Source organism: Trachypithecus francoisi, unplaced genomic scaffold (genome assembly GCF_009764315.1).
Source record: "Trachypithecus francoisi isolate TF-2019V2 unplaced genomic scaffold, Tfra_2.0 Lachesis_group10, whole genome shotgun sequence".
NCBI classification, from domain to species: Eukaryota; Metazoa; Chordata; class Mammalia; order Primates; family Cercopithecidae; genus Trachypithecus; species Trachypithecus francoisi.
Genome location: NW_022681455.1, coordinates 30642741 through 30669708, shown reverse-complemented (window position 1 = coordinate 30669708; position 26968 = coordinate 30642741). Strand labels below are relative to the sequence as shown.

Here is a 26968-nt window from a genome sequence, read left to right as displayed (position 1 = left end):
TGCAAGCTCCGCCTCCCGGGTTTACACCATTCTCCTGCCTCAGCCTCCCGAGTAGCTGGGACTACAGGCGCCGCCACCTCGCCCGGCTAGTTTTTTGTATTTTTAGTAGAGACGGGGTTTCACCGTGTTAGCCAGGATGGTCTCGATCTCCTGACCTCGTGATCCGCCCGTCTCGGCCTCCCAAAGTGCTGGGATTACAGGCTTGAGCCACCGCGCCCGGCCAAAACTTTCATACTTTATTTATTATGTATCCTTTTTATTTATTTATTTTATATATCCTATTTATTATGTCCCTCCCCCACCGCAAAATGTAAATTCCGTAAGGAACTTTTGATTTGTCCTCTGCTAGATTCCAGCGACGGAAAGCAATGAGCACACATTAGGAGTCCATTAAATTGATTTCACTTGTTGAATGAATGCGTTAGCGAAGCACTCACGGACTGACCATCAGGGGGCGTCAGAGAAACTGGATAGAGGCGGAAATGAAGAAAAAAGGATTACTCCGAACTTTCAGGTATGGTTCCGCCAAGTTTGAACTCGCTCGGCCACCGTAGTGCTTAGAGGCCGAAAAAGTGCAGCCCCTTCCGGGCTCTGCGGTACCGGACGACGGCTTTGGGATGTCGGAAATTGATCCTAGAGGTCCCAAAGAAGCTGTCTTGCGAAGCTGAGGCTCCAGCCGAGGGCTCCAGGCCTCCGACCGGCCCAGAAGTGAGCGCGGCTGCTCGACGCTTCAGGGCCGGGAGCAGGGAGCGTGGGTCGCCATGGCGACGCCGGCGGGGCTGGAGCGCTGGGTTCAGGACGAGCTGCACTCGGTGTTGGGGCTGAGCGAGCGGCACGTCGCCCAGTTCCTGATCGGTACTGCACAGCGCTGCACGTCGGCCGAGGAGTTCGTGCAGCGCCTACGAGACACTGATACCTTGGATCTCAGTGGGCCGGCCCGGGACTTCGCCCTGAGACTCTGGAACAAGGTGTCGGCAGGGTGGGGAGGGGTCCTGTGATTTGTCCGGGTGAGGCTGGCCTAACGGTCCATCGAGGAATTAAGAAAGCTCAGTTCACAAGCACTTATTCTTTGTCTGTTATCGCCTAGGTACTGTGCTAGCTGCTGGACGCCCAGCTCAGTGGAGAAGATTGAGGAGGGCTTAGGTGTGTCGGGTTAAGCGCAATAGAACGGTGTTTCTCTAACTCTTAACATGCATCCAGGGCCCTCGTTAAAATGCAGATTGCGATTCAGTAGGGATCTTAGTTTCTGCATTTCTTTCTTTTTCTTTCTTTCTTTTTTTTTTTTTTTGAGAGACATAGCCTCGCTTTCCCTGTCGCCCAGGCTGGAGTGCGGTCGTAAGATCACGGCTCACTACAGCGTCGACCTCCCTGGCTGAAGCGACCCTCCCACCTCATCTTCCCCAGTAGCTGGGACTACGGGCGTGCGCCACCACCCCCGGCTAATATCTTTTATTTTTATTTTTTTTTAGAGACGAGGCCTTGGTGTGTTGCGCAGGCTGGTCTCTTAACTCCTCAGCTCAAGCAGTCCTCTCTCAGCACCCCAAAGTGCTGGGATTACAGGCGTGAGCCACCTTGCCCGGCCCCCCTCAGCTTCTGAACTTCCTTTCAGCCGTTTAATTAACAGAGGGGGTCGGGTGCAGTGGCTGACACCTGTAATCCCAGCACCCCAGAAGGCTGAGGCAGGAGGATCACTTGAGCCCAGGAGTTCAAGACCAGCCTGGGCAACATGGTGAAACCTCCCTACAAAAAAATTAAACATTAATTGGGCGTTGTAGTGTGCACCTGTGTTTCCAGCTACTTAGGAGCCTGAGGTGGGAGGATCACTTGAGCCCAAGAGGGACAGAGTGAAACCCTGTCTGTAAAAAAAAAACCAAAAAGCTGTGGGCCCCATTCAGGATGATAAACATGGGGTGAAGCCATGAGGAAGAAAGAATGAAGGTTGGTTAGCTGGTTTAAAACTAAGTAATTTTGCCCGGGTGCAGTGGCTCACGCCTGTAATCCCAGCACTTCGGGAGGCCCAGGCAACTGGATCATGAGGTCAGGAGTTCGAGACCAGCCTGGCCAACATGGTGAAACCTCATCTCTACTAAAAATACAGAAATTAGTCGGGCATGGTGGCAGGTGCCTGTAATCCCAGCTACTTGGGAGGCTGAGGCAGGAGAATTGCTTGAACCTAGGAGGTGGAGGTTGAAGTGAGCTGAGATCATGCCATTGCACTCCAGCTCTGGGTGACAGACCAAGACTCCATCTCGGTGGGCAGGGGGAGACTAAGTAATTGCTTAAGTTAGGAACAGAGCTAGAGCTAAGTGGGAGAGCAGAGATCAGGAGTTGCTCAGACCTCCTTATCTTCTCCTCTACTGACAGGTACCACGAAAGGCAGTGGTAGAAAAACCAGCGCGGGCAGCAGAGCGAGAGGCCCGAGCCCTGCTGGAGAAGAACCAATCTTATAGGTTGTTGGAAGACAGTGAAGAGAGCAGTGAGGAGACTGTGAATAGGGCTGGAAGCAGCCTCCAGAAGAAACGTAAAAAGCGGAAACACCTCAGGAAGAAGCGTGAGGAAGAGGAGGAAGAAGAGGAGGAAGAGGCTTCTGAGAAAGGGAAGAAGAAAACAGGGTAAGTCAGAAGCAGGGCGAGAGAGGATGGGGCAGGCTGAAGTGTTCTCGATGCCCTTATTTAATCCCCTGAATGGGCTGCAGGGGGAGTAAACAGCAGACAGAGAAGCCAGAGTCAGAAGATGAGTGGGAACGGACAGAGCGTGAGCGCCTTCAGGACCTGGAGGAGCGTGATGCCTTTGCTGAGAGGGTTCGACAGCGGGACAAGGATCGGACTCGAAATGTCCTGGAGCGGTCAGACAAGAAGGTGAATAGGAGCAGCACGTTCTGTAAATCCCCAAGATCCCAGGGTGAAATCTGAGGTTGGCTGTGATTGCAGAGATGGTGATCTCTGGGAAGACAAGGGGCTTTCTCTAGTGAGATGTTCACCTCTCTGGTGAGAGATGTGGTGAGAGAAGCCCTGTGCATCCTGTGGCTAAGGCAACTCTCTACTGTACCTGCAATCATACAGATTCCTCACTGAGAGGGGACATTTTTTGTGTTAGGGTACATCTGAATGATCCTTGTGATTCTGGAGAGGAGCAGCTGTCAGTGTGGGGGCTCTTTGGCCTCACACCCCTCCATTCTTGTTTTTTTTTTTTTCTAGGCTTATGAAGAGGCTCAGAAGCGCCTCAAGATGGCCGAGGAAGACCGGAAGGCCATGGTGAGTCCCAGGGCCCAGGGAGCCAAGATCAGAAGACAAAAGGGAAGACCTTCTGATAGAGTGGTTATGTATAGGGAGAGAGAATACAGAGGAAGCACGGTGTGGATGCTGATGGAGTGGTCAGGTCTCTAGAGGAGGGGCTTGGTTGTCAGGAGCCAGCTGAGGACAGACTTATATTGTCGAGGGAAGGAACCCTCTTAAGTTGTAGGGGGAAGGAGGCTACCCATAAGTCCTCCTTGACTGTTAACTTTAGGATCAAATATACTCTTATTAGTGAATGAAATCGTGAGCTTTCCCTATTCCCGAGTCCTAATGAGATGTGAGGCAGCTGGAATGTTGTCAAGAAGGTTGCTGGAGGACAAGGGCAGGGCAGCAGTCCCACTGTACAGGAATGTGCTAACCATTCAGCTTAGGCACACCATCTCCGAATACCTTCCCACCACCTAATTCCTGCACCCCTTATGTGGCTTTGTGATCTCCCTGTGTCTTCTCACTGGACAGGGGCAGAGCGCTCATAATTCATAAACTGGACTTTTTGTGGTATGAAACTAGGTAGGGTAAGCTGTTTTCCAAAGGCTTGGTCTTGTCAAGTAAAGTCACACTTAGATTCCCCAATAGAATTTTGAGACACTTGGAGCTCCTCTTTTTTTTTCTTACCTTTTTTCTTTTTTTTTGAAATGGAGAGGGGCACACGTTGTCCTGTCACCCAGGCTGGAGTGCAATGACACAATCTCAGCTCACTGCATCCTCTGCCTCCCGGGTAGCTGGGATTATAGGAGCACACCACCACACCTGGCTAATTTTTTTTATCTTTAGTAGAGACGAGGTTTCACCATGTTGGCCGGGGTGATCTCGAACCCCTGACCTTGTGATCCACCCACCTTGGCCTCCCAAAGAGCTGGAATTACAAGCGTGAGCCACCGTGCCCTGCCTTCTTTTTATTTATTTGTTTTGTTTTATTTTTTATTTTTATTTATTTATTTATGTTTGAGGTGGAGTCTCTGTTGCCAGGCTGGAGTGTGGTGGCGTGATCTCAGCTCACTGTAACCTCTGCCTCCCTGGTGGAGGAATCAAGCGATTCTCCTGCCTCAGCCTCCCAAGTAGCTGGGACTACAGACCCGCACCACCACACTCGGCTAGTTTTTTGTATTTTTAGTAGAGAGGGGGTTTCATCATGTTGGCCAGGATGGTCTTGATCTCTTGACCTTGTGATCTGCCCGCCTTGGCCTTCCAAAGTGTTGGGATTACAGGCCTGAGCCACCACGCCAGGCCCTTTTTACTTTTTAAATTTTATTTATTTATTTTTATTTTTTTGAGATGGAGTCTCTCTCTGTCCCCAAGGCTGGAGTGCAGTAGTGTGATCTTGGCTTGCTACAAGCCCTGCCTCCTGGATTCATGCCATTCTCCTGCCTCAGCCTCCTGAGTAGCTAGGACTACAGGCGCCCGCCACCATGCCCGGCTAATGTTTTTTGTGTTTTTTTAGTAGAGACAGGGTTTCACCATGTTAGCCAGGATGGTCTTGATCTCCTGACCTCGTGATCCGACCGCCTCGGCCTCCCAAAGTGCTGGGATTACAGGCGTGAGCCACCGTGCCTGGCCTTTTATTTATTTATTTTTTTGAGACGGAGTTTTGCACTTGTTGCCTAGGCTGGAGTGCAATGGCGTGGTCTTGGCTCACTGCAACCTCTGCCTCCCAGGTTCAAGTGATTCTCCTGCCTTAGCTTCCAGCATAGCTGGGATTACAGGCATGAGCTATCTTGCCTGGATAATTCTGTAGAGACAGGGTTTCTCCATGTTGGTCAGGCTGGTCTTGAACTCCTGACCTCAGGTGATCCACCTGCCTTGGCTTCCCAAAGTGCTAGGATTACAGGCGTGAGCCACCGCGTGCCTGGCCTACTCTTGGAGTTCTGAGAGTGGCCTACTGGTTCCCAGGTCTCTCCTGACCAATTTATCTCATATCTCTTCCTGAAATTGACTGTGGTTAGGCTTCTGAGACATCTCAGTGCAGTTGTAGTGGTGGTGGTGTTACTGTTTTGGCCTGAATTTAATTTTTCTTTCTTTTTCTTTCTTTCTTTTTTTTTTTTTTTGAGACGGAGTCTCATTCTGTTGCCCAGGCTGGAGTGCAGTGGCATGATCTTGGCTCACTGCAACCTCTGCCTCCCGGGTTCAAGTGATTCTCCTGCCTCAACCTCCTGAGTAACTGGGACTACAGACATGCACCAGCATGCCCTGCTTATTTTTGTATGTTTAGTAGAGACGCGGTTTCGCCATGTTGGCCAGTCTGATCTCAAACTCCTGACCTTAGGTGATCCACCCCCCTCGGCCTCCCAAAGTGTTAGGATTACAGGCGTGAGCCACTGTGCCCAGCCGTAAGTTTTCTTTTTCAATTACAAAAATATTTAAGCACATAGGGAAGTTGAAAGAATAGAACAAAGAACACTCATATACACTATTCAGTTTGAAAAATGGTTAATACTGTGGGCAGTATTTACATTGTCTTTGTAAATGTGGTATGTTCTTTTCAGATCATTTAAAAGAGTCTTAGACATCATAGCATTTTATCTCTAAGTACATCAGTATGTACCTGCTAAGGATAAAGACATTGTCCTCTAAAATCAGAATGCTCTTGTCACAGTCAGGAAGTTGAACAGCAATTCTTTTTTTTTTTTTGAGGCGGAGTCTCGCTCTGTCGCCCAGGCCGGAGTGCAGTGGCCGGATCTCAGCTCACTGCAAGCTCCGCCTCCCGGGTTTACGCCATTCTCCTGCCTCAGCCTCCCCAGTAGCTGGGACTACAGGCGCCTGCCATCTCGCCCGGCTAGTTTTTGTATTTTTAGTAGAGACGGGGTTTCACCGTGTTAGCCAGGATGGTCTCGATCTCCTGACCTCGTGATCCGCCCGTCTCGGCCTCCCAAAGTGCTGGGATTACAGGCTTGAGCCACCACGCCCGGCCTGAACAGCAATTCTTATGTATTGACTAAGATCTCTGTACAATCAAAGATTCCCTCATTACCCCCAAAATAACTTTAATAACTGCTTTTTCCTAACAATGCAGTCAAGGTTCATGCATTGCATTTGGTTATTAGATTTTAAGTTTGTTTCTCTCTCTCTCTGTCTCACCTTGCAGTGTCCTACATTCTGGATTTGTCTGATCCTTATCTTATGGTGTTAAGCACTTCTCTGCCCTGTGCTTTCTTTAAAGCGGGAATCGGGTCTAAAGCTTGTCTGCATTCAGATTAAACAGCTGTGGCAGGAACACTTCTTGGGCGGTGATGTGCACTTCATATTATGTCACATCATGGGGACATACTGTCCAATTGTGTATCTATTAGTATTGATATCCTTTCTACCAACAGCCTTTTATCAAATGCTTTTAGCAGCCACTGGTAATCCTTTCCTGAACATGTTATTTTATTGGGGATTGCAAAATGGTGATTTTTTGATTCTGTCACTCCTGTTACATGTATTGGCTAGAATTTGTCTATAAAGAAGAGCTTTTCCTTAACAACTAGGAACAAGCTACAGTTCCTTCTTAAAAACCAGGGTAAATGTTTGTTTCCTTTTAAATACCAACTTTTAGAGTAAGGAGTTTGGTGTAACAGTCATTTCACTGGAGACAGATTTTTTTCCCTTGTTTTTTGTTTGTGTGTGTCATGTTGGATTCAAGAATTTTTATTTTTCAGTATTTTATAATCTCACATCATTATTCTTTTTAATGCTCAAATTGCTCTGATTTTTTACCCATATTAAAAAAAAAATCGGCCGGGCGCGGTGGCTCAAGCCTGTAATCCCAGCACTTTGGGAGGCCGAGACGGGCGGATCACGAGGTCAGGAGATCGAGACCATCCTGGCTAACACGGTGAAACCCCATCTCTACTAAAAAATACAAAAATCTAGCCAGGCGAGATGGCAGGTGCCTGTAGTCCCAGCTACTTGGGAGGCTGAGGCAGGAAAATGGTGTAAACCCGGGAGGCGGAGCTTGCAGTGAGCTGAGATCCGTCCACTGCACTCCAAGCCCGGGCAACAGAGCGAGACTCCGTCTCAAAAAAAAAAAAAAAAAAAAAAAAATCTATCTGCCTCTTCCATTGAAGGAATATTTGACTGTGGTACTTAAATTAGGTCGTGATCATAAACTGCATTTTAAGTCTTTACAGAACAAACAAGAAAAGCCAAGCAACTAAGTAGAACGAGGCCCCTTAAGGATAAAGCATTAGAGGGACTTCTTTTTTTTAACATGGAGTTTTGTTCTTGTTGCTCAGGCTGGAGCGCAGTGGCATGATGTAAGCTCACTGCAACTTCCGCCTTCCAGGTTCAAGCGATTCTCCTGCCTCTGCCTCCCAAGTAGCTGGGATTACAGGTGCCCACCACCGTGCCCGGCTAATTTTTGTATTTTTAGTAGAGACGGGGTTTCACCATGTTGGCCATGCTGGTCTCGAACTCCTGACTTCAGGGGATCCACCCGCCTCAGCCTTTCAAAGTGCTGGGATTGCAGGTGTGAGCCACTGCGCCTGCCAGAGGGGCTTTGACCTTGCATTAGAGGAAGTTGTGATCACAGGGAAGATGATGATGTCATAGTGGGAGGACTCCTGGCAGGAAAGGGCCTTACAGATATTGCCAGTTTTCTGCTGTCATCCATAATGTGTCCTGAAAAGTTTGTATCAAAGGTAAATGTGTAGAAACTAAGTGACACATAGCATGGTGAGGAGAGGTTAGTACCAGAGAGCCAAACATCCCTGATTACATTTGCCTTACAGAAACACTCTGATGCTGTAGTCCTACCTTTTTATAATCACTTTTTCTCTCTTCCTCAAACTACAGTCGTACAGTTTAAGACCAAGGAACATCTAACTGGGGCTGAAGATTGCCTCCTGTTGGCACCCCCACTGGTTTCTATCTTTGTCTGAATTGTTTTCGGTTTGAGTCTTGTGCTTCTAAATACTGGATTAGCCTTTTATTTTCCCCCTTTCCACTAATTCGAATAAAATGGCAAGAGTAAAATAAAGCTATGCAGACATCTCCCTAATGTATCTATTTTAACAAAGATGATAATGCTGCCCAAGAGGACTTTCCAGCTGGATTCTGCTGCAGGAGCGTAGGGTGTGGCATCAGTATGTAGCATCCAAAGGGGCCCAGATTTGAGTATGTCGTTGTTCTGGTTGTGCATTGCAGAGGGAAGGCAGAGGGTACATCCTTAGGTTCTCATGCCCACCTGTCAGGGAATTTTTCCTTTTTAGGGATTGGTAGAGAAAGGGGTTGCTGCTCCAGCAAGATGAGGATTCGACTGTCCTTTCCCAACTCAGGTCCCTGAGCTGCGGAAGAAATCTCGCCGAGAGTACCTGGCTAAGCGGGAGCGAGAGAAGCTTGAGGACCTGGAGGCGGAGCTGGCTGATGAGGAGTTCCTTTTTGGGGACGTCCAGCTGAGCCGGCATGAGCGGCAGGAGCTCAAATATAAGCGGCGAGTGCGGGATCTCGCCCGGGAGTACCGAGCAGCTGGGGAGCAGGAGAAGCTAGAGGCCACCAATCGCTACCACATGCCCAAGGAAACCCGAGGACAGGTGAGGCGAAGCGGCATCTGCTTCAGCCTTGGTCCCCAAGACAAATTGTGGGGAAGGCTTCAGGGGATTGGGCAACCCCTGGGTCAGCCCCTTTCTTGCCTTGCCTTTCCCAGTGGGCAGTGGGCGGGGGTAGTTATGGGGGGGGGGTGGGCAGAGAGGACATCCTCTGTTTTCGAGTCTTCACATATTCCCGCTCTCTGTAGCCAGCCCGAGCTGTGGATCTAGTGGAGGAGGAATCAGGAGCCCCTGGGGAGGAGCAGCGGCGCTGGGAGGAGGCGCGGCTTGGGGCAGCATCCCTGAAGTTTGGGGCCCGAGATGCTGCCTCTCAGGAGCCCAAGTATCAACTGGTGCTGGAGGAGGAGGAGACCATTGAGTTTGTCCGGGCCACTCAGCTCCAGGGTGATGAGGTAAGAGGAGAGCTGGGAGATATTCTGAGGAGGACCCGAAGTGGGCTATTTAGCTCACATCTTCTCCTCTTTCCTTAGGAGCCATCAGCTCCACCCACCTCAACTCAGGCCCAGCAGAAAGAGTCCATCCAGGCCGTCCGCCGCAGCCTCCCAGTGTTCCCATTTCGAGAGGAGCTCCTGGCTGCTATTGCAAATCACCAAGTCCTCATCATTGAAGGCGAGACAGGCTCAGGGAAGACCACCCAGATCCCGCAGTATCTGTTTGAGGAGGTACAGTCATCTCACCCTTCAGCTTGCCAGGGCACCTGGCATTAATGTCCTCATTCCTGTCAGAGCTCCTTTTACATTGCATTTTTAGTAGTCACTTACCCATCTTCTCCACTAAATTGTGAAATTCTTGAGAATAAAGACCATACCCTTTTCACATTTCTGTTCTCACTTCCTGCATTCATTTCATTCAGGTTAGAAGGATGGGTAGGTGGATAGGTGGAGTGGGACGTGTGTAAATGTGGACCTCCCTGTACTCCAACCTGGCCAAAAAACAAGAAGTTAAAGGACTATTTTCTTGTCTTTTTGATAGTTTTTTTTTTGGAGATGGGAGTCTTGCTGTGTCACCCAGGCTGGAGTGCAGTGGCGCAATCTCGGCTCACTGCAACCTCTTACTCCTGGGTTCAAGCAATTCTCCTGCCTCAGTCTTCAGAGCAGCTGGAATTACAGGCATGTGCCACCACATCTGGCTTATTTTTTAGTAGAGATGGGATTTCACCATGTTGGCCAGGCTGGTCTCGAACTCCTGACCTCAAGTGATCCAGTCGCCTCAACCTCCCAAAGTGCTGGGATTACAGGCATGAGCCACTGTGCCTGGCCCCTGCCCTATTTTGGAGGCTCTTGCTCTGATGCCCAAGCTGGAGTGATGTGGCACCATCATGACTCACTGCAAGCTGGAACTCCTGGGCTCAAGAGATCCTCCCACCTCAGCCTCCTATCTGGGAGGTGCACACCACCATGCCCATATTAAAAATTTGTTGTTTTTTTGAGGTGGAGTCTCGCTCTGTCGCCAGGCTGGAGTGCAGTGGTGTGATCTTGACTCACTGCAACCTCCGCTTCCTAGGTTCAAGTGATTCTCCTGCCTCAGTCTCCCGAGTAGCTGGGACTACAGGTGCATACCACTATACCCAGCTAATTTTTGTATTAATTTTTGTACACCCAGTTAATTTTTAGTAGGGAGGGTGTTTCACCATGTTGGCCAGGATGGTCTCAATCTCCTGACCTCGTGATCTGCCCACCTTGGCCTCCCAAAATGCTAGAATTACAGGTGTTAGCCACTGCACCTGGCCTGAAATTTTTTTTTTTTTTTTTTTTTTGAGACAGACTCTTGCCCTTTTGTCTAGGCTGGAGTGCGGTGGCATGATCTTGGCTTACTGCAACTTCTGCCTCCCAGGTTCAAGCGATTCTCCTGCCTCAGCCTCCCAAGTAGCTGGAATTACAGCCATGCACCACCATGCCCGGCTATTTTTTTGTATTTTTAGTAAAGACAGGGTTTCACCATTTTGGCCAGGCTTGTCTCAAACTCCCAACCTCGGGAGATCTGCCTGGCTCGGCCTCCCAAAGTGCTGGGATCGCAGGCGTGAGCCACTGTGCCTGGCCAAAATTTTTAATTTTTAAGTCACACTATGTTACTCAGGCTGGTCTCGAACTCCAGAGCTCAAGCAATCCTCCCACCTCAGCCTCCCAAAGTTCTAGGATTATAGGCGTGAGCCACTGTGTCCAGCCTTCCTGCTTTTTACCTTAGCTGACTGCCTCAGCTAATCTGTTCTTTTCCAGCTCAAGTCTAGCAGAGCCATGAACTTAATTACCCAGAGCTAGGTGAGGACCCCCTTTGAGGGCCCTAGGTCTGTCATCCTATCTATTTGCCCTTCTTTTCTGGTTTTCAGCATCTGTCTTTTCCTCCTTTTCTCCTGTCTGGCTTTTACAACTTCTTTCTCTGAATTGTACCTAGTCCCAGGGGGCATATTTAGCAAAGGGTAAACCTCTTCTTTCTTCCTTGTCGTTCAGGGTTATACAAAGAAGGGTATGAAGATTGCCTGCACCCAACCCCGGAGAGTGGCCGCCATGAGTGTAGCCGCCCGAGTGGCCCGGGAGATGGGTGTGAAGCTTGGGAATGAGGTGAGATTTCTAGGGAACTGGGGGGTAGAGACTGGGGTCTATGACTCAGTCTACACTGCCCTCAGGTCCCTACAGCAGAAGTCTTGGTGCTGCCCCACTTCACCTTTCCCCAAGTTCCTTTCAGGGCACACCATCCAACACTTGGTTGCTAATGGTTCCCCTTGACCAGGTTGGCTACAGCATCCGCTTTGAGGACTGCACATCTGAGCGAACTGTCCTCCGCTACATGACGGATGGGATGCTTCTCCGGGAGTTCCTCTCTGAGCCTGACCTTGCGAGTTACAGGTACATACAGGGCCCTCATCTCCCATGAGAGAGCTGCCCACACTCTTCCCCGTGTGCTGCCGCCTCCCTCCCACTCAGTTCTTTCCTGGATCTCTAATCTCTGGCTTTTCTCTCATTTCTTGCCACCCAGCCAATTCAACCATTGTCTTCTGATTAATCCACCAGTTCTTAAATTGTTATGATTCAAACGGTCCTTGAACTGACCTCCAGGTACCACGGAGATGGGGCTGGAGGATAGAAGAGATTGTAGAGAAAGCCTCCTCTTCTTTCCCCATTCATCTCCAGGGTTTAGAAAACAACCAGGATAGCATAGCATTGCTGTGGAGGCTTGAAATGCCATGTGAAGACCATTTGAAAACACTTGGAATGCTCAGCTCAGAGGGAGAAACAGGAGAGGCATCCTGGTTCCCTCTAAATATGTGAAGGCTGTTACATGGAAAGAAGGATGAGACTTGGTTTATGTAACCCTACAGGATATAGCTAGGAGCCATGGGGAGGTTACAGGGAGACAGATTCCAACTCATACCGATGGCTGAGTAACCCTCAGAGTGTTGGAGATTTCAGGGCCTGTCAGAGTTGTTGGACTCTGGATCTTGGCCCTCCACACAAGTCTTGGGTAGCTTGGTCTGTGAATAATGAGCTCTTAGTGCTGGAAATGGCCAAGCAGAGGTTGCTTGAACATGTGTTGAGGGGAAAGGGATTCATGAATGTGATGGGGTTGGGGTCAGGCCAGCTGAACAATATGTACCCTTTTGACTCTTCAGAGGCTGTGAATTTCTGGCCCTGGAAGATCACAGTGGAGCAATTGGACAGATAGGATTTTATCCTTCCTATCACTTGCAAAAAATCTCTGAGTACCTATGGAGAGCCAGCCAGTGCAAGAGGGCCTGATGCAGATATTTTTGCCCATTGAGCCAGCCTGCTTTGTGGAATAACTGGGGACTTCACCATCACAGTTAGGGTTAGGGACAAAGAGTTGAGGTCAGAGAGGTGGGTAGGGGAAGATGAGGATGAGTTCCTGGGAATTGGCTGCCACCCAGAAAAGCCAAAAAATAAAGCAAAGAGAAAGAAGGTGTCATGCACATAACTGAGTTAGGAGGAAACCAGGGAGCATGCAGAGTCCTCTGAGAGTTGGAGTAGAAAGGCTTAACTTGCTCCTCTCTGCAAAAGAAGAATCCTTCTTGGCAGGTCTCGCTCTGTCACCCAGACTGGAGTGCAGTGGTGCAATCTCGGCTCACTGCAAGCTCCGCCTCCCAGGTTCATGCCATTCTCCTGCCTCAGCCTCCCAAGTAGCTGGGACTATAGGCGCCCGCCACCACGCCCGGCTAATTTTTTTTTTTTTTTTTTTTAAGTAGAGACAGGGTTTCACCATGTTGGCCAGGATGGTCTCAATATCCTGACCTCGTGATCCACCCTTCTCGGCCTCCCAAAGTGCTGGGAATACAGGCGTGAACCACCGCACCTGGCCTCTTTTTTAGACGGAGTCTCTCTCTGTCACCCAGGCTGGAGTGCAGTGGCTCAATCTTGGCTCACTGCAACCTCTGCCTCCCGGGTTCAAGCGATCTCCTGCCTCAGCCTCCCGAGTAGCTGGGACTACAGGTGCGCGCCACCACACCTGACTCATTTTTTTTTTGCATTTTTAGAAGAGACAGGGTTTCGCCATATTGGCCAGGCTGGTTTCAAACTCCTGACCTCGTGATCTGCCTGTCTTGGCCTCCCAAAGTGCTGGGATTACAGGTGTGAGCCACCGTGCCCAGCCTAAAGCATATCCTTCAGCTTTTTCTAGTAAGAGCAGCTGCTGAGTCTAAGCAGACTCTTGACTGAACTAGAGAGTATGTCTAACTTGTCCTGGCCTCAGTGCAGCCTCTACATCTTGGCTTCTATTGTCTGCTGAGGCTGGGATAGGTTGCAGATCATGGGTCCCTGGCCGCCTCTGACTTTTCTGTTGGTCTTACATAACTGGGATGGCTGAGTTCTCCTTAGAGCCCCCTCCGTCAACAGTCATTCTTGAGCTCTTTGTGTCCGTTACTCCCCTCTCATCCAGGGAACCCTGGTATCTGATACTGCATTGCCCAGCGCTCCTCCCTCATTGCTGCCTCTTCCCTCCCCAGTGTGGTGATGGTGGATGAGGCACATGAACGGACCCTACACACAGACATTCTCTTTGGATTGATCAAGGATGTTGCTCGCTTCCGACCTGAGCTCAAGGTCCTGGTGGCTTCAGCCACACTGGACACTGCCCGTTTCTCCACCTTCTTTGATGACGCCCCAGTGTTTCGAATCCCCGGACGCAGGTTTCCTGTGGACATCTTCTACACCAAGGTGCTACCTCAGGGAGGGTGGGCTTAAGTCTGTGGCAGAAAAGCTGAGGCCTTTGGAGAAGGTTATCCCAAGGAGGGAAAGATGGAGTGGAAGGTCCAAAGGGGAACTAGGATAAAGTATATGTTGAACTGGGAGGAGAGGAAAGGTTTGCCTAAGCAGATGGTCCTCCTGTGACCCCATCTCTTTCTGCTCTCCAGGCTCCAGAGGCCGACTACTTGGAAGCTTGTGTTGTATCTGTGTTGCAGATCCACGTGACCCAGCCCCCTGGGGATATCCTGGTGTTCCTGACAGGACAGGTGCCTGACATGGTTGGGAGAGGGGATGATGTATCCCAGGGGTAGACGGGGCCGGCATGTTGGCCTTCTGTAACTCTGGGATCCCTGCTGCTCTCCCCACCCTCTATCCAGGAGGAGATTGAGGCTGCCTGTGAGATGCTCCAGGATCGTTGCCGCCGCCTGGGCTCCAAAATCCGGGAGCTCCTGGTGCTGCCCATTTATGCCAACCTGCCCTCTGACATGCAGGCCCGTATCTTCCAGCCCACGCCACCTGGGGCACGAAAGGTCAGTTGGAGAAACCCACACTCTTCACCCGTATGCTTCCCACAACTAGTAGTGAAAAAGCTGTGTGCCTGCCCCATGCAAGGTGAGCTCTGGGCACTGCTGCACACAGCTGAGGAGCAGTCAGTCCTTTGTCCCTGGGACTGAAGGGAGGAGAAATATGGTGTGAACCAAGAGAGAGCCAAATATGTGATCTGGAAAGTAAGCACAGTAGATTCAGTGGAGAAGGGAAGTCCTTGATGTGCCAGGAGGTGGGATTTGATATGGACCTTTAAGAGAAATGGCTGAGGTCGGCCAGGCGCGGTGGCTCACGACTATAATCCCAGCACTTTGGGAGGCGAGGCGGGCGGATCACAAGGTCAGGAGATCAAGACCATCCTGGCTAACACGGTGAAACCCTGTCTCTACTAAAAAAATAAAATAAAAAATTAGCTGGGCATTGTGGCGGTCGCCTGTAGTCTCAGTTACTCGGGAAGCTGAGGCAGGAGAATGGCATGAACCCAGGAGGTGGAGCTTGCAGTGAGCTGAGATCGCGTCACTGCACTCCAGCCTGGGCGACAGAGTGAGACTCCATCTCAAAAAAAAGAGAAAAGGCTGAGGTCAGGCACGGTGGCTCACGCCTGTAGTCCCAGGACTTTCGGAGGCCGAGGTGGACGGATCACTTGAGGTCAGTAGTTCAAAACTGGGCTTGCTAACATGGTGAAACCCTGCCTCTACTGAAAATACAAAAATCAGCCGGGCGTGGTGGCGTGCGCCTATAATCCCAATTGTTCAGGAGACTGAGTCATGAGAATCGCTTGAACCCGGGAGGAGGAGGTGGCAGTGAGCTGAGATTGCCCTACTGCACTCCAGCCTGGTGACTGTGCAAGATTCCATCTCAAAAAAGAGAAATGGCTGAGAAGTTATCAGAGGAAGGCCCAAAGTGTGTTTGAGGTCAGTGTGAGCTAGTAGGCTTAGTGGGAGGTTCATATGGTGAAGGAGTAGGAGACAAGGCTAAAAACAATTTGAGGCTAAGATTAGAGAGAGCCTTTGATGACAGGAGAGTTTGGACTTTATTTATTTTTCTTTTTTGAGACAGAGTCTCGCTCTGTCACCTAGGCTGAAGTGCAGTGGCAAGATCTCAGCTCACTGCAGCCTCCGCCTCCCAGGCTCAAGTGATTCTTGTGCCTCAGCTTCCCAAGTAGCTGGGATTACAGGTGTGTACCACCACACCAAGCTAAATTTTTTTTTTTTTTTTTTTTTTTTTTGAGATGGAGTCTCACTCTTGCCCAGGCTGGAGTGCAGTGGCACCAACTCTGCTCACTGCAACCTCTGCCTCTCAGGTTCAAGCGATTCTCCTGCCTCAGCCCCCCTAGCAGCTGGGATTATGGGCGTCCTCCACCACGCTCAGCTAATTTTTTGTATTTTTAGTAGAGATGAGGTTTCGCTATTTTGGCCAGGTTGGTCTTGAACGTCTGACCTCCGGTGATCCACCCACCTTGGCCTCCCAAAGTGCTGGGATTATAGGCATGAGCCACCGTGCCCGGCCAACACCCAGCTAATTTTTAGTAGAGACGGGGTTTTGCCATGTTAGCCAGGCTGGTCTTGAACTCCTGGCTTCGAGTGATCCACCTATCTTGGCCTCCCAAAGTGCTGGGTTACAGGCATGAGCCACTGTGCCCAGCGAAGTTTGGACTTTAGACAGCTGAGTAGCAATCAAAGGATTTTGAGCAGAGATTTAACTTTCATTCAACAAATATTTAATGAGTTCCTTCTGTGTGTCAGGTACACAGGGGTTGATGATACAGTGATGAACAAAACAAAAGTCCCTAGCCTAACAAACTTGCACTTGTGGTCTATTGGGGAAACAGGGGATGCATAAATACATAATATCAATTTGTGGCCAGTGCTATGAAGAGATACAAGGTAGCATAGCAGGATAGAACTTGACTCTGAGGGGTGGGAGTGAGGACTGGCATGAAGGTATTTTTCTTGAGGTGTAGTGAGGGCCTCTTCAGTAAGGGGAAAGTGGAACAGAGACCCAAACCAGGTGAGGGAGGGAGCCAGGCTGATACCTGTGAGAAGAGCATGCCAGACAGAGGGAACAGCTGATGCAAATAATCCAGTGAGGAGTGCACTTATGTGGGCAGAGCAAAGCAGTGTGCGAGAGGAGTGAGGGAGGTGGTGGAGTGCTAGCAGATGAGGTCAGAAAGGCAGCCGGGGTAGGTGATCCAGGCTTTTAAGGGGCTTGGATTAAATTCTAGAGTAGGATAGGAAGCCACTAAAGGATGGGGAGTGATGTGATAGGTTTGTATTTTAAAAGGACTGTCCTGGATGCCATGTGACAGAGGGTAGGAGCAGAAGCAGGGAGACGTGTTAGGAGGCTCTTACAGGAAGTGTTGTGTGAAGATGAAAGCAGTGTTGGGGAAGATGGGGCAGGAACTTGAACACCCCCATTTCCCAACCCCCCCCAAAAAAACCCCTAAATCCTCTTCTCCATTTCCTTTCCTCCTATGGCCCTGCTGTCTCCCAGCCCCCACTTCCCTCTCCCCTGTCTTTTGGACTTGTCTCCTGCTCCTGACCTTGAATACTAATTCCTTTAGCTCCTGCCCCTTACTGCAATTGCTTCACTACTCCTAACTTTCCAAGATTACTTTTTCTGGGTAACTAGGTAGGTGGGGTCACTGGATGACCCCATATCCTCTCACTCAGGTGGTTGTGGCAACAAACATTGCTGAGACATCACTCACCATCGAGGGCATCATTTATGTGCTGGATCCAGGGTTCTGTAAGCAGAAGAGCTACAACCCCCGCACAGGCATGGAATCGCTCACTGTCACACCCTGCAGCAAGGTCAGCCTGGGAATGCATGGGGGTGGGGGAGGTGGAGTTGGCCCACAGAGAAGGTCCAACTCAGAAGCAGAGTGGGGGCTTCCTAGGGAACGGGGATGAGCAGTTTGCATCCTTCCAGATTTCTTGTGTAAATACTGCCTTTTCTCTTTTCCCTGACCAAATTGTCAGCCAGCCTGCTCTCCTTTCTTTCCAGGCCTCAGCCAATCAGCGAGCTGGCAGGGCAGGCCGAGTGGCTGCAGGGAAGTGCTTCCGCCTGTATACCGCCTGGGCCTATCAGCACGAGCTTGAGGAAACCACAGTGCCTGAGATCCAGAGGACCAGCTTGGGCAATGTCGTGTTGCTGCTCAAGAGCTTAGGTGATTGGGCTACCTGAGAGAGGAGGGAGGGGCTGGAGTCACTGTCCTTTGAAGGGACTGTGTTCCATCTGTCACACCTCTCTCTAGGGATCCATGACCTAATGCACTTTGATTTCCTGGATGCTCCACCATATGAGACACTGCTGCTGGCTTTGGAGCAGCTGTATGCTCTGGGAGCCCTCAACCACCTTGGGGAGCTCACTACGGTGAGTTGGGGGGCAGCATGGCTTGGGGCAGGATGATATGGGTCAGGATGGCTCCAGGGACCCCTGTAGTAGTAGTGGGAAACCTGAGGGAGGACTGGGCTCAACTCTCTCTCTCCTCTCCTTAGTCTGGTCGAAAGATGGCAGAGCTGCCGGTGGACCCCATGCTGTCCAAAATGATCTTAGCCTCTGAGAAGTAAGCCCTCCCCTCCACCTGGTCCCCCAGCACACACACTGGCCAGGCCTCCTCTTGTCTCTGGTGTCCTCTTTGTCTGTCTTTTTCTCTTCATCATATTATCCTTTAACACATAGTAAAGTAGTAGATACCTCTGATTGCCCTCTTTTGAGGCCAACAAGGGTAAGACACTTGATCCTATCCTTGATTCCACTGTGCCTGGCCCCTTGAGGAACTTACTCGTTCCTAAGGTTTCAAACGAAAACATTTAATGTAGCTGTGGAGGGACGACCTTTAAATGCCATTCCTCTGCTGTCAGAGATCTTTTCCAAATGCACAGAGTGAATGCACACTTTCTGCAGAAGCCTCAGAGGTCCCCAGTGTTTCCTGCTCCTGCCTCCATGGATGTCCCTCCTTTGTGACTGTGTTTCATCTATGGCCCCTACCTCCTTGACCCCCAGGCTGCTGCCAGAATCTGTCTGCTGGCTGCTTTGTAGCCATTAGGCCAACCAGCCTTTTCCACATGAGGAAACATCCATCACACAGTGATCACTCCCCACTCCCCCATATCCGTTCCTGTGTGTCTTGCTTTGAACTCATGCTTTCCCCTTCCTGTCCCAGGTACAGCTGTTCAGAGGAGATCCTGACAGTGGCTGCCATGCTCTCTGTCAACAACTCCATCTTCTACCGACCAAAGGACAAGGTCGTCCATGCTGACAATGCCCGTGTCAACTTCTTTCTCCCTGGTGGTGACCACCTGGTTCTGCTAAACGTTTACACACAGGTCACTGGGCTTGGGTGAGTGGGAATGAGAGACACCGGGGGACTTTAGTCCTGCTATATACTTAACTATCTCTCCTTTCTTTTTAACCCTTTTCCCAGTGGGCTGAGAGTGGTTACTCTTCCCAGTGGTGCTATGAGAACTTTGTACAGTTCAGATCAATGCGCCGAGCCCGGGATGTGCGGGAACAGCTGGAAGGGCTCTTGGAACGTGTGGAAGTTGGTCTTAGTTCCTGCCAGGGGGACTATATCCGTGTACGCAAGGTCAGCATTTCTTCAGCCTCCTGCTCTCCACCCCCAGTACCTTCCCAGGAGCAAGCTTCTCTGGGGGCATGCAGCAGTTCCTCCAGCCTGAGAGCATGCCTTCTTCCCCTGGTGTATGATGGTGTCCTCCCAGGGCCCTTTCTTCCCCAGACCGCTGAAGGTTCATTCCTGGGAAGTTCTTCATGCATTCCTTACCTCTCTAGTTTTCCTGAAGCTTGAATTAAAAAGGTAGTGAGCTCTTAGGGTCCCTAGATGTCTGCTTTTCCATTGATTTTCTTTCCTGCCTGCTCCTTAGGCCATCACTGCTGGGTACTTTTACCACACAGCACGGTTGACTCGGAGCGGCTACCGCACAGTAAAACAGCAGCAGACGGTCTTCATTCATCCCAACTCCTCCCTCTTTGAGCAACAGCCACGCTGGCTGCTCTACCACGAACTTGTCTTGACCACCAAAGAGTTCATGAGACAGGTGAGGAGAACATCCTGTGCCCACACACGTGGAGACTATGTAGAGAGATGGTATCCTGACAAGCTAAGAACCCAGGTTCAAGTTGCTGGGACTGGTACAGAAAGAGGAAGGTAGGGTAAAATAGAAAGACATCCTTTGTTTTGTTTTTGTTTTTGTTTTTGAGGCTGAGTCTCGCTCTGTTGCCCAGGCTGGAGTGCAGTGGCGCAATCTAGCCTCACTGCAACCTCTGCCTCCCGGGTTCAAGATATTCTCATGCCTCAGCCTTCCAAGTAGCTGAGATTACAGGCGCAAGCCTCAACGCCTGGCTAATTTTTGTTATTTTTAGTAGAGATGAGGTTGCACCATGTTGGCCAGGCTGGTCTTAAATGTGTGCCTCGGCCTCCCAAAGTGCAGGGATTACAGTTGTAAGCCACTGTGCCCAGCCCAAAGACATCCCTTCTAACAGGTGTCAGCATCTTCCAAGATCTGAGAACTAGACATTTATTCAATACATATTTGAATGGCTACTATATAGGTGCTGGGGCCATAATGAACAAAGCAGAGTGTCTCTTGTCTCACAGAGTGTACTTAGTCTATGTTCTAGGCTTTTCTTTTTTTTTTTGAGACAAGAGTTTCGCACTCTAGTAGCCTACACTGGAGTGCAGTGGCACAGTCTCAGCTCATGCAACCTCTGCCTTCCAGTTTCAAGTGATTCCCCTGCCTCAGCCTCCAGTGTAGCTGGGATTACAGGTGCCCACCACCACGCCCAGCTAATTTTTGTATTTCTAATGGAGACAGGGTTTCACCATGTTGGCCGGGTTGATCTCGAACTCCTGACCTCATGATCCGCCCGCCTCAGTCTCCCAAAGTGTTGGGATTACAGGCGAGTCGCCACGCCTGGCATGTTGTTCTAGACTTTTCTTAGGAATAGCTTATTTGGTATCTTGAATAACATATAGAGGTGTATCTGCCCTTTGGATATATAATAATAGAGCCAGGCACCTTTACCCCTAGCCCTGCAGTCAAAGAGGAAAGATAACTTTTGACCACACACATAAGGATCTAGGTTGGGACTGGGCATAGTGGCTCATTCTTGTAAACCATCCTAGCACTTTAGGAGGCCAAGGCAGGATCCCAGCACTTTGGGAGGCCAAGATCAGCCCAGGCAACATACTGAGACCCCATCTATACAAAAAATTAATGGAGCACTGTGATGTGTGCCTGTAGTCTCAGCTACTTGGGAGGCTGAGGCAGAAGGACTGCTTTGAGCCTGGGAGGTCGAGGCTGCAGTGAGCCATGCCCGGGCAACAGAGCAAGACCCTGTTTCAATTTAAGAAAAAAATAATAACAACAAAAGATCTATGTTGGAAAGAAGGGAACTCCATTGATCTTTTCTCTCTCCTCCTAGGTACTGGAGATTGAGAGCAGTTGGCTTCTGGAGGTGGCTCCCCATTATTATAAGGCCAAGGAGCTAGAAGATCCCCATGCTAAGAAAATGCCCAAAAAAATAGGCAAAACACGAGAAGAGCTAGGGTAAGAGAAGGACGTAAACAGAACCTGTGACACCAGCTCCTTTTCCTTCTATACATTATTTAATACCTATTAAATAAAATTATTTTTGGAATAAAGCTTGTGGGAATATTTGGGATCTAGAGAAAGTGATATATGAAATTCTATCTCATATAGTCAGTTAAACTTTATTATTTACAAGTTAAATTACAGAGCAGCTTTACACAGCATGAGATGGAAAGGAAGGAAGGAGAGAAAAGAGAGGAAGCTGGCTCCTGAGATTCTTGGCTGCCTCCACCTCCTTCTCTTGGGCTTAGCAGTCCTCAGTGCTGCCCCCACTCAAAGGTCAAGGATCAGGGCTTGGAACACAGGTTTAAATCAGGTTCTGGCTCTGACAGCCCCAGGGCCACCAGGGCTCCCACTAGCAGCTTCTTCACAGGCGTTGGAGGTGAGTGTGAAGGCATCAGCTGCAAGGAGAAAGGTTAATGCCAGTTGGGGGAGGCACACAGATGTTCTACCCTTCACCCCACCCAGCCCTACCTAGGACTCACTTTATCTAGACGATGGCGACAAATGAGGCCACTGGAATTCAGGTAGAAAGTGGAGTAGGCATCATAGGTCCTGGGGAATACAGGGAGGCTTACTGAGGGAGAAGGTGACTGGTCCCAAAGCTGAATTCAAGCATTTGTTTAAACGAGTAGTCTCTAAATTCTGCTACATATTAGATCACCTGGGCAACTTACAAACATCTCAGTGCTTAGGTTGTGCCGTCTCAATTAAATCAGTGTTTGGCATCAATATTTTTTAACGATCCTTGGGCATTTCTACCGTGCAGCAGTTTGGGAACTGCTGGTTTAAAAACTTATATCCAATGTTTGTGGCTGAGCCTAACATTTTATTGCGATTATACTCCCAGGCAGAAATTTACCAGGTTGTAAGACTCAACGTAAGAGACAGGACTTTTCATTTGTTCAGTACTTTTTTTGTGTGTGTGTGTGAGACAGGGTTTCACTCTCACCCAGGCTGGAGTGCAGTAATGTGATCACGGCTCACTGCAACTTCTGCCTCCTGGGTTCAAGTAATTCTCCCATCTCAGCCTCCCAAGTACCTGGAACTACAGGTGCACACCACCACACCTGGCTAATTTTTGTATTTTTTGGGTTTTACCGTGTTGGCCAGGCAGGTCTCCAACTCCTTACCTCAAGTGATCTGCCTGCCTCAGCCTCCCAAAGTGCTGGCATTACAGGTGTGAGCCACCACACCCAGCCTGTTCAGTAAGTATTTGAGTACCTACCATATGCTAGGCACTGTATAGGAAGAAACTGAAGCTCAGAGGTTTTTCTAATATACTCAGCCTCTCATTTTTTTTTTTTTAACATTAACATAAACTAAACAAGATCCCTGTCCTTATACAGTCAAGTCAGGATAGGTCAAGGGTTGTCTGGGAGACTAGATCATCTGTAATCTCAGCACTTTGGGAGGCTAAGGCAGGCAGATCACCTGAGGTCAGTTCGAGACCAGCCAGCCAACATGGTGAAACCCCGTATCTACTAAAAATACAAAAATTAGCCAGGTGTGGTGGGGCGCCTGTAATCCCAGCTACCCAGGAGCCTGAGGCCGGAGAATCGCTGGAACCCGGGAGGTAGAGGCTGCAGTGAGCTGAGATCACGCCACTGCACTCCATCCTGGGTGACAGAGTGAGACTCCGTCTCAAAAGAAAAAAAAAAAAAGAGGGAACTGATTATAGTTTGGGTCCTTTTTCATTTCTCTCTTACCGGTAAAGTTCGTCTTTTTCACGCTTGTAGAACCGCAGAAAGAGCAAGTGGACAGGCAGCCCTACGAGCCGCCACCGTGCTTGCAGGGTCCAATTCTCAGGGTGGCGGGTCAGTTGTAGAACCTCCAAACGAAGGTGTGCAAAATAATTCCAGGCCAGGAAACGGCAGAGGGTCAGTGAAAGAATGTACCACGTCCGGCCCCTGTGAAGAAGGGATGGGAAAGAAAGCTCATGATGGCAGAATTAGAAAAACAAACTGGCTTCTGTCTAAGAAATGGGGAAGAGCTGTGAGAAGCAATCTAGGAACTTCTCTGGGAAGTGGAAAGGGTCATGTGTATAGCTTTGGGTGCTTTTCCTCCCCAAGGCCCTACCTGTTCCCCAATTCTCACTTGGTATGTATGTTGAGGATCTCATTGATGAATTCCACATCCAAGGAATACAGACTGTAGTCGTGGGACTGAAGGAAGAGCTTGGGAAGCTAGGTGGAAGAAGATGGCATCAACCCAGTGGGAAAGAAAAGATAATCCTATTTTTCAGTTTTCTATTTTTTTTTTTTTTTTGAGACAGAGTGTAGCTCTGTCACCCAGGCTGGAGTGCAGTGGTGTGATCCTGGCTCACTGCAACCTCTGCCTCCCAGGTTTAAACGATTCTCCTCCCTTAGCCTCCCGAGTAGCTGGGATTACAGGCACCTGCTGTGCCCAGCTACTAATTTTTGTATTTTTAGTAGAGATGGGGTTTCGCTGTGTTGGCCAGGCTGGTCTTGAACTCCTGACCTCGTGATCTGCCTGCCTCGGCCTCCCAAAGTGCTAGGATTATAAGCGTGAGCCACTGTGCCATGCCCAGTTTTCTATTTTTAAGGCCTCCTTACTCCCGTCTTGGAATGAAAGATCTCATCCCATGATTAACCTCCCTTAACCCAAAATGAAGAACATTTTCTCTTTTTTTTTTTTTTTTGAGACACAGTCTCACTCTGTTGCCCAGGCTGGAGTACAATGGCGCTATCTCAGCTCACTGCATCTCCTGGGTTCAAGTGATTCTCCTGCCTCAGCCTCCTGAGTAGTTGGGATTACAGGTGTCTGCCACCATGCCTGGCTGATTTTTTTGTATTTTTAGTTGAGATGGGGTTTCACCATGTTGGCCAGGCTGGTCTTGAACTCCTGACCTCAGATGATCCACCTGCCTCAGCCTCCAAAAGTGCTGGGATTACAGCACTTCGAGTTACTGTGCCTGGCTGGAACATCATTTTCTCAGGAAAACGTTTATAATACATTTCTATGCCTGCCTCATGGTTCCAAAAAAGAATCCAGTTGACTAACCCCCTACCTCCAAGGATTACTGACATCCCTTCCCACTGTAGATGAAGGCCACTTTTGCACTGACTTACCTCTAGTCTCAGTCTCTCATACATGACAGACAGATGTTCCTCCATACTAGGATCTCCTGATGGGGTGGCAGGGGAAGGGTGGGCAGTTCCAGGGACTTGGAAAGGTATCCAAGCCCCAGGATAGGGGCAGGGAGGTCCCTCAAAAAGGCTTCTAAGCCCGTCCAGGCAGCCGCTATGCAACTCAGGTCCTGGTCCCTCCTCCCCCTTTCCTGGAGGGAGAACCACCCATGCTGAGCTGAGGGCCTGGATCTGAGGGAGAGGTAGTGGGGGAACCTGGGGAGGACGCTGGGTGGGAAGGCGCGGAGGCAGGGGAGACCAGAGTAGAGGAGAAGATGGGGAAGTGGTTGTCGTGGAGTGGGGCCAAAGGGGTGGGAATGGTAGAGTCCCTGGATAAAGCTGGTCCTAAGGAGACAGAACAAAAGGGAAAAAGATAAGAATCCACTTGCCTAACACCCCTTCATCCCTTGGATGCTCAACAGGCTTCCAATACCTATTCCTCCTGACAGAATGGATGGAATTACTATAGGAAAAAAGGGATGGATTCATCTCCATCTCTACTGAAAACAGGAGGAAACCATTTTATTATTTTGAGATGGCATCTCGCTCTGTCGCCAGGCTGGAGTGCAGTGGTGCAATCTCAGCTCACTGCAAACTCTGTCTCCCGGGTTCAAGTGATTCTCCTGCATCAGCCTCCCGAGTAGCTGGGACTACAGGCGAGCGCCACCACCCCCAGCTAGTTTTTGTATTTTTAGTAGAAATGGGGTTTCACCATGTTGGCCAGGATGGTTTTCATCTCTTGACCTCGTGATCCACCGCGACCGGCCAGAATTCCTTAAGATTCCAACACTGGACTGGGCGTGGTGGCTCACACCTGTAATCCCAGCACTTTGGGAGGCCGAGGCGGGCAGAACACGAGGTCTAGGAGTTCGAGACCAGCCTGGCCAATATGGTGACACCCCGTCTCTACTAAAAATACAAAAAAATGAGCGGATGTGGTGGCTCGTGCCTGTAGTCCCAGCTACTCGGGAGGCTGAGGCAGAAGAATCGCTTGAACGCAGGACGCGGAGGTTTCAGTGAGCCGAGATGGTGCCACTGCACTTCAGCCTGGTTGACAGAGCGAGACTCCGTTTCAAAAAAAAAAAAAAAGATTCCAAAACTGGGGGCAGTTTCACCTCTCTTATCTCAAGAATCATGTAATACATACTTGATGAGTGAACGAATAACAGGTTTTATTGTACTGTGGATTAAATGCTGTGGCCTGTACGTCTCCATGATTAAGTGTGCGAGGCAAATGTACAGAGAAAAAAGAATATCCAGCTGAAGCTAGGAATCTGAATTCTAGTTCTATCATGTAACTTCAGGCATTCTCATTCCCTATGCCTCCGCTTCCTACAAATGTCCTATAAACCAGGACAATAAAACCTCACTGAGTTATGAGGCCTATATGAAATAATGAATGTAAACAAAACGTAGCGACCTAGAAAGCAGTACATAAATGGAAGCTATTATCATTTTGGGCCCCTTTAATGACAGACACAACCTCAGGAGACAGTTAAAGGCTGGCCTTCATTCTCCTGGGTTTACCGACGTTGAAACTGCAAGGGGAGGTCACCCAAAGTCAGGCCTCACCCGAGTCCCTCCGCTCCCAAGGAACCACCCAGGGGACCGTCTCACTCCAGGGAAGGCGGGCGGCCCGCTCGGGTACCTCGGTCCCCAACGGTGTCCCAGAGGCGCCGTCTCTGCTGGGGGCGTGGCCATCTTGCCAGCCCCGGCGCAGGGGCCCGAAGCGGGTGCACACTGGCCGGCCTTCCTGCCCGGACCGCTCTCCGAGTGCAAGACGCGCGGGCTGCTGAAGGCGCCCCGCGGGTCTGGTCTGGGCCGAGGAACTCCGGAACGGCGCCGAGGCCGGGCTGCGAATCTCTCCGCCCCTGCCCTTCAAATCACCTCTAGGCACAGGTAACCGCGGAGAGTCGGGCGCAACGCAGACGCGCCCCGCTGCCTGGCCTTGACCCCGTCTGTCCGCCCTCAAACCTGGGAGGACCGAAGTCCTTACGCCCCAGGCCGGCAGTGAATCCCTCCCGCTCCCGCGACCCCTAGCCCGTCCACGCGCTGCAGGGCACAGGTGGGAAGGGGCGGTGGGTGTCTCTGCGCCTGCGCGGAACCCAGCGCGCGCTCCGCCCCACGCACCGGCTCTGAGGAGGGTCTCTCCCCGCCCCCTCTCCTCCCTCCAGCTTCTGCTTAGCTCTCACCTGGGGTCGAGCCTGGTAGGCGCGGAGGCAAGGGCCGAGACGCCGGGCCGCACCCCGGCTGGGCTGGTACATGATCTTCCGGGAGTGGAGAGGGAGCCTCTGAGTCCGGCCTCCGGCCTCCTCACAGGGGTGAGCGCGCCCGGAGCCGCTTCGTGAAGGGGAAAGGAGGCCGGGACGGGGGGGGGAGGGGGGGAAGGGGCTGAGGGAGGGAAACGGAGATGTCGCGCGCTTGCGCACTGCGGGCTCGAGGGAAGCGGCTGAAGCGCTCTGTCGGCAGAAAGCGCGCCTGCGCCCGCGGGCTCGGAGGCTGCCTGAGTGCGCTTGCGCAAGTTAGCAGCGCCCCCCCCCCCCCCGCGCTGTATCCACAGCTGAGGCCTTTGAGCAAAAAGCTGAGCAAAAACGGCTGAAGCCTGAACCGGGTGCAACGACAGTGAGGGGTGAGGTGGCTGAA

The 26968-nt window shown here is 50.5% G+C and overlaps 2 protein-coding genes across 3 annotated transcripts; one reads left to right on the top strand and one right to left on the bottom strand.

Annotated features, from left to right (window-relative positions):
• The first annotated feature begins 513 nt into the window (after positions 1-513).
• DHX16 (DEAH-box helicase 16) lies at positions 514-21255 on the top strand. 2 transcript variants are annotated; one of them, XM_033219567.1, is made up of 21 exons: positions 827-968; positions 1088-1143; positions 2365-2612; positions 2696-2858; positions 3198-3254; positions 8552-8806; positions 9010-9213; positions 9292-9483; positions 11269-11379; positions 11549-11664; positions 13776-13986; positions 14184-14282; positions 14394-14546; positions 17235-17375; positions 17569-17731; positions 17819-17937; positions 18063-18130; positions 18731-18893; positions 18992-19153; positions 19449-19622; positions 21010-21255. In XM_033219567.1, the coding sequence occupies exons 5-21, from the start codon at positions 3228-3230 to the stop codon at positions 21136-21138; spliced, it is 2487 nt and encodes an 828-aa protein (XP_033075458.1). In that variant the 5' UTR covers positions 827-968; positions 1088-1143; positions 2365-2612; positions 2696-2858; positions 3198-3227; the 3' UTR covers positions 21139-21255. The 2 variants fall into 2 exon arrangements, with proteins under 2 accessions (XP_033075457.1, XP_033075458.1); XM_033219566.1 differs by lacking the exon at positions 1088-1143 and having other exon boundaries at positions 514-968.
• A 24-nt stretch (positions 21256-21279) lies between these two features.
• CUNH6orf136 (chromosome unknown C6orf136 homolog) lies at positions 21280-26745 on the bottom strand. The gene is given in 8 exon segments (XM_033219606.1): positions 21280-21577; positions 21662-21731; positions 22886-23086; positions 23274-23362; positions 24269-24670; positions 25974-26326; positions 26329-26512; positions 26515-26745. Coding segments are annotated over 8 exon segments (1488 nt in total). The 5' UTR covers positions 26590-26745; the 3' UTR covers positions 21280-21463.
• Positions 26746-26968: the final 223 nt, after the last annotated feature.